This window comes from Danio rerio, chromosome 21 (assembly GCF_052040795.2).
Source record: "Danio rerio strain M-AB ecotype USA chromosome 21, GRCz13ab, whole genome shotgun sequence".
In the NCBI taxonomy this organism is placed as follows: domain Eukaryota; kingdom Metazoa; phylum Chordata; class Actinopteri; order Cypriniformes; family Danionidae; genus Danio; species Danio rerio.
In genome coordinates, this window is record NC_141041.1 from 12915312 (window position 1) to 12922716 (window position 7405).

The 7405-nt window shown below is 35.8% G+C and overlaps 1 protein-coding gene across 2 annotated transcripts in view; it reads left to right on the forward strand.

Annotated features, from left to right (window-relative positions):
* pcsk1 (proprotein convertase subtilisin/kexin type 1) overlaps window positions 1–6516 on the forward strand; it is a 43321-nt gene extending 36805 nt beyond the window's left edge. The window contains exon 14 of one of the 2 annotated variants that reach the window (XM_087299063.1): window positions 267–6516. In XM_087299063.1, coding sequence (XP_087155189.1) covers window positions 267–638 — 372 coding nt within the window. In that variant the 3' untranslated portion in view covers window positions 639–6516. 2 annotated transcript variants of the gene reach the window in all.
* The last annotated feature ends 889 nt before the right edge of the window (window positions 6517–7405 follow it).

Here is a 7405-nt window from a genome sequence, read left to right on the forward strand (position 1 = left end):
TGGTACGGCAGAAATTTTTTTTTTTTTTTTTGAGATGCTAATGGTCTAATCCGATTCAATGATTTATGCTAAGCTAAGCAACTGTGATAGAACTAGAGATTGGCTGAAGGGATTCAAAAATGGTAAAACTCCACCGTTTACCTCTAGGGAATCAGTAAAATGGGTCTATTTTCCAAAAACTGGAGTGTTCCTTTAAAACATGTAATATGTACTGTTCCTCTTCCTCTAATCTTACATCTTTGTTTCCCTTCTCCCTCTTACAGCAGGAAGCTCCAACTCCAGCTCTCAAACCTGAGATTCCAAATCAAGCGATCCCAGACTCTCCGCCTTCCACTGCCTCCATGAGCATCCCAGAAGTAAACTCCGGCCCGTCCACTGCCAACCTGGCCCTGCTGCGTCTCCTTCAGTCAGCCTTCAACAGGCAGATGCCGGCGGCTCCCCCGAAGAGCTTCCAGCAGGAGCGCATCCCGCCACAGAAGCTGTATCAGGCCCTAGACCTGCTGAACCGCTACAGGGCCTCCCAAAACGGCCTGTTCAATGACTACAGCGACAACTTCTACAGAGCCCAGCCGTACAGACACAGAGACGACCGGCTGCTGCAGGCTCTGTTCGACATGCTCCGGGACGACCAGCAGTGAGACTTGTGCAAGTGGAGAAAGACAGGAAGAGTAGGTAAAAGAAGCTCCGCGTCCTGCTGAAAACACCAGTGCTGGTTTACTATTGCTGAAAGATTTTTACAATTCGAATGAAAATACAATGTAATTTTTATATAATTGGTGAAATATATAACATAATTATAACAATAATGACACTGTGGAGCAATGTCACTGAAATTAGTTTCAGAATAATTTATTTTGCAGCTGATGGACAATATATTGACAGCCTCATGCTGCTTTAAATAGCCCAAAACATTTCAGAGCCGCAGTTTGTGGTTATATTATACCCAACATTTAGTAAACTGTTATTTTGTGCAAACAGTCATTTATTTAGTCATTTGGATTTTACAGTATTCATACCTACGCATCCTTTAATCAAGATACTTGAGAAGCAAGATAATGTAGCTTATGTTTTATGTTTGATTTTACAATGATATTATAATTCTATGGGCGGCATGGTGCCTCAGTGGTTAGCTCTGTCGCCTCACAGCAGGAACGACTCTTATTCGAGCCCCAGCTGGGTCAGTTGGCATTTCTGTGTGGAGTTTGCATGTTCTCTCCGTGTTCGTGTGGGTTTCCTCCGGTTTCCCTCACAGTGCAAAAACATGCACTATAGGTAAATTGAATAAGCTAAATTGGCCGTGTGTGTTTCCCATGGGTGGCAGCTGGAAGGGAATCCGCTGTGTAAAACATTTGCTGGATAAGTTGGTGGTTCATTCTGCTGTGGCAACCCCCGATTAACAAGCTGAAAAGAAAATCAATGAATTATAAATCTGCATAAAAGTAAATTACATGTCTTTATTTTACCACTGGCAGAAGCAAAATTTTATTTTTGTTTATATTTTATGTTTGTGTTTATTTATATTCACACTGGCAGATTTTTATTCTTGTTTTAAGCATAAATTTGTGAGTAAATTCAGATTTTTATAATGAAACACTGTTAAAAAAAAATTTCTGTTCAAATTACAGTGTTACTGGCAATTTAGGTTGCCAGTAATACTGTAAAATTAACAAGTGCACTAAATTAATAATTATAATTGTGCTGTAGTCTTACAGCATAATTGTAATTATTAATTTACAGTGCGCTTGGCAATTTTGGTTGCCAGTATTATTGTAAATTTATAAGTACACTTGTTGTACAATCTACACCATTATTGTAGTTGAAAATTTGCAGTGCGCTTGTAAATTTAGCCAGTAATACTGTAAAAATTGCCAGAAATATTCAAATTTACAAGCGTACTGTAAATTAATAAGTTGTGCTGTAGATTTACAGCACAACTGTAACTGTTAATTTACAAGGTACTTATAAATTTACAGTAGTACTGGCAACCAAAATTTACAAGCTCACTGTAAATTTTTAATTACAATTGTGCTGTAATTATTAATTTAGTGCACTTGTAAATTTTACGGCCTTACTGGCTACCTAAATTGGCAGTAATACTGTACATTTTACAGTAATTTTTTAAAGTGTTGTGTGATAAAGTAACATATCCAGGCTCTTTAATTTACAGTTGCTTATGAGGAAAAAAATACTTTTTCTTAAAAGAAAATCTAAATCAAGCAAGTTTATACTTAAAACACACTTCAAATTTAACATCATTCATTCATTCATTCAACTTCATTCATTCATTCGTTTTTCTTCAGCTTAGTCCCTTTATTCATTAGGGGGCGCCACAGCGGAATGAACCACCTAACATCAACTTAAAATGTAAAAAAAAAATAATAAAAAAAATAATGTACATGCTGTGATAAATAGCTTTTTTTAAATGATCAAATTTATGCTTAAAATAAATAAAAAATCTGCCAACAGGCTAAGAAAAATAGACTTTACTTTGATACATTTTTTCAGACAATAAGACTCATTTGAGTTCACGTCACAAGTAAATGCATCTTCATTTATGAACGTTTAGAAATTCTTGCTGACTTCACTTTCTTAGTTGAATCAGATTGACTTTTCGAGCCGCCTCAACTTACGTCAGTCAAACTGACTAAAAATATTAAGTTAAACTCTATATAACTTTAAAAATGTAGTCAAAACCTGATTAACTTATAAAAATAAGTTAAAGCCACATCAAAAAATATGTTGTCTTGACTTTTTGTCATTACATTTTTTTACAGTGTACTATTATTGAAGGCTGCACTATTACTACAAAGGCTGTGTTGCTAGTTAAAGGGAAATAAGCCAGTTATACATCACAACATCTGAACTTCAGCAAGTAAACGAGCCAATCTGGTCTTTTCAGCAGGATGAAGGGCCAAGAAAATAAAGTAAGCTGCTGAACAGAGCAACTTGAGAGGGATGAATAAAGACAGAAAGGAGCGCTGCGTTTTGTTCTCTTCCAGGCGAGCTTGTTTTAATCTGCACATGTAGTTATCGACTATAAGCATTTTACGGCCTGTGTCTGTCAGTGTGAGTGTTCGTATATATCTGTGGTGAACAGCCAGCTCTATTTATCCCTCAGTTTTGAACCAGGTCGCTAATAGAAAAACCAATGTCAGGACCAATCATGGCGTCTCTTGCCCTTTGCCCTCTTGCTGATTTAACTCATGTTGCCTTCACTGCCACCAACTTCTGCATGCTATCAAAGCGTTTACATGTAGGGTGATACGCCAATATTCTACTATAAAGATGAAGATTGTAAATTGTGACCATGTGAGGAAACTGCAATCAAAAAAAAGTCATTGTGAAATTCAATCGGTGCACGTTCCTGGTGTTGTGCACGATTTGTGAGTGCGCGCTATTCCGATTCATTCGGTGTTCGTCTTGATATTTTAGCTAAATGTAACAACTCGCTCTCTGCATCTAAAACGACTTGCCTTTTTGACTGATGTCAGAGATTTCTCTTGCTTTTCGGTTCTTTTCTGACATGAAACAACCAATTGTCGTCATTTAGACTGATAGTTAAAATAGTTTATGTTGTTATTCTAAAGCAGGGTTTTCCAACTAGGGTTCGTAAACTAGTATACTGTGTTAAAACTGAAATGTTTTCATTTAAATTTTCTGATTCATCTACACTACCTGATACAAGTCTTGTCGTCGATCCCAGTTGTTGACTTCTAGTTGATCATTGAAAAGTGGCAGAAGGTAGATTTTTCTGATGAATCATCTGTTGAACTGCATCCCAATCATCACAAATACTGCAGAAGTCCTAATGGAACCTGCATGGACCCAAGAGTCTCATAGAAATCAGTCAAGTTTGGTGAAGGAAAAATCATGGTTTGGGATTACATTCAGTTTGGGGGCATGTGAGAGATCTGCAGAGTGGATGGCAACATTAACAACCTGAGGTATCAGGACATATGTGCTGCCCATTACATTATAAACCACAGGAGAGGGCAAATTCTTCAGCAGGATAGCGCTCCTTCTCATACTTCAGCTTCCACATTAAAAGTTCCTGAAAGCAAAGAAGGTCAAGGTGGTCCAGGATTGGCCAGCCCAGTCACCAGGCATGAACATTATTCAGCATGTCTGGGGTAAGATGAAAATGAATCCAAAGAATCTTGATGAACTCTGGGAGTCCTGCAAGAACGTTAGTCATTGCAGAGATATATGGATGCAGTCCTCCAAGCTCATGGAAGTCATACACTATATTAATCATTTTTCCACTGCACTATGACTTATTTTCAAGAATTTTATCTAAGCTAGGTTAAATGTTACTGTCCTAATTAAATAATTAAAAATCGAGGCATGATCATATTTTATTTAAGAAAAATAAGCGTAATCTAGAGGCCTTTGTCTTTCACATAAGCTTCTTCTGATACCAAATGATCAACTAGAAGACAAGTTATTATTTTCTGTTCCTAAAACGTGGATGGGCGACAAGGCTTTTGTCAGGTGGTGCATAATTTGCTTTAGAGGTAATACTGGTAATTAAAACTAATCCCATTAAATACAATTTTGTAAGCTCAGCACATTTCTGTTTTGTTTAACTTGACCTAAAACGACTAATATTAAAACATAAAATTTCTAAAACTTTATAGACCCATTTGAAAATACACAACAAATTACTAATAGTTTAAATCCTAGTTGTTACTTGGAATATAATTTATTTAAACACTTGTACAGTATATTGGTTTAATGGCTCAAATACAACTTTGCAAATGAATCTGTACTTATTCAGGTACTTCTAGTAAAAATAGTTCAATAAAATTGATGGTAACGAATTTACAGATAAACATAAGCTAGAAACCTTCAAACTCTACGGTAAACTACTGTATTTCCTTAATTTATACAGTGTTAATACGCCCTTATTTTGAAGTACTAACATCTACACATTGTACATTTGTTACATAGACAAAAGCAGCTTATCTAAACACTAAAGTAGGGCTGGGCTGATAAACAATATTATATCGAATCATGATAATAATTGATGTCAATAACAATAAGCTCTGAACTTTTTTACTCTATATTGATCTAACGCCAATCAAACAGCAGAAATGTACAACAATGGGAATCTAAAAGGTTCTTTATATTAGAGATGAACCAAATTTAAGAATTAGAGATGCCACCAAAAGAAAGTTATGCTGTTTAGTGGACCCTCTAATTTGTGGCTTCAGTCAATGTTGGGGTACTATTTTAAAACTTGGAAGCATAAACAACTGATATCGAAATATATATCGCTATTGTTCAATATGGAAAAGAAATAATCAAGATTGCATTTTTGCCATATCGCCCAGCCCTACACTAAAGTATTGGAGTAAACGTTATTGAACTTTTATTAGATCACTGATGAGGAGAAAAACAAAAAAAAAGAGCTGAAAAAAGTGCTGGGTTCTTAAGTTAACTTAGTTTTGTTTGCAAATTTAAGTGGATTAAATGTAAATGTAAAACAATAAATGTACCCCCCTCCCCCCAAAATAAATAAATAAATAAATAAATAAATAAATAAAAACTTGTTTTAAATAATTAGTTTGACTAATCAGCTAAAATCTTTTGAGTGTATAGTAATGTCAACAATAACAAAAAAAAAGTGTCATGCAGGGAATTTTGAAAATGTCCAATTACGGATATTCACCCTAAATATTAAGGACACTTACAGTTAATCAGATATCATAGTTTTACTGTAGCATTTTTACTGTTTTTACTGCTGGCTAAAAAAAAAGTTGGCAATCCCTGCTTTAGACATTAAAAAACAAACATCAGTAACACCTGGTTCTACAACTGAGTGCTTTCAGATCACCGTAATGCTCAGGATGACAGCATTTCGATATATAAACCTATCATTCAGTAAACTGTATTGTACCGAGGACATTTACCTGGGGGACACCTTAAAGCCTAAATTCCTCTGCCCTTTTTTTGCACAACGTTTACCACATACCTCTTTACCCTGCTCTACACAAAACATGCGCTTTCCGATAAGCCTTCTATATTTCAATCATGAAAAACGAGAGCTTTTCATCCCAAGCGACTATATATCGACTGATTTTGTATTTAAAACGATTCATAAAACAAAGATAAAGTTTTATTTTTCTAAGAGTTCATAGTAGTTTATGAGAGTAAACAGAGTAATATCTATATAGAACCCTAATATATTAAATCGCCATTTACCTCATAAGCCTAAATCGCAATTCCTAACTCGTCTCCTGTACGTGTTGTTGTACCTTTAACCTGAATGTCTGGTTTCCAATGAATAAACTCCAGCTGTTGTGATGTTGCTCTGAAAGGGACCGTCTGTGGTGTGCATTTGTGAAACAGGCTGTTCTATTTTCGCACAACCTACTGCTACCTAGTTTACTATGTTAATCCGAGTGCAAAACATAAATTCGAAACCCTTTGTTTTGATATAATCTGAAACTGCTGGAGGTATAGCGGCTTGTCAAAATAACAAGTGATTTAATAAATGTCTGTCATGGTTCAGCACATCCTTGGTTTTATTTTTTAGATTTAGAGAGAAGTCTTTTATGAATTGTACATTAAATATATTATATAACTGGCCTGTGTTAAGGTGATGACAATAAAGGGGACGTTTACACACAGACACACCCTGTAATTTTTCAATGTGGTCAGTGTTTATACCAATTTACGCTTCTGTCCAAAGTTGTTTACAAAATATATAATGTATCAACATTAAATGACTTTTATCGTAATAAACTGAACATTAATATTGCAAGCGAACATGCCTTTGTATAATGTGTATGTATACGCGTGTGCGGTGCTATGTGTAAGCCTCAGCCCACCAGGCACACAACATCATAATTAGGTTAGATTTAGGTCGTGACGTCAGGTGACCAAAATTCAAGTCTGGCCAGCATCTAAGGAGAACGTTATTTTGACGTTCAATAATGACATCAAATGACGTTGATATTTGGTTGATTTTAGGTTGTGTTGAAAGTTACCAAAATCTAACATCGAGGCAACATCTTAAACCAACATCATATTGGTGTCAAATACTGACATTTGTTCATCAGATACGGCAACCAAAATCCAACGTCTGATAGCTGGAACATCATTAGACGTTGATATTTCATTGGACATTGATGTCGATCTGTTGTTGGGTTCTGACGTCAACCCGATTTTCATTTCCTAACAAAATGCAACGTCCCCATGACGTTGGGGTATAACATCAATCTGACGTCATGTTGACGTCCTGTGCCTGCTGGGAGTAAACACCATTTTTCAGTTCAAGTACCGTAATAAATGCATGTTGGAGCGCAGAGACACTAACGTGTGGAGATGGAGATTAAATGCTTAATTTCCTGCTGCACATCATTAATAATTCAAACATTTCTGCCTTGAGAGAGCTTTGTGT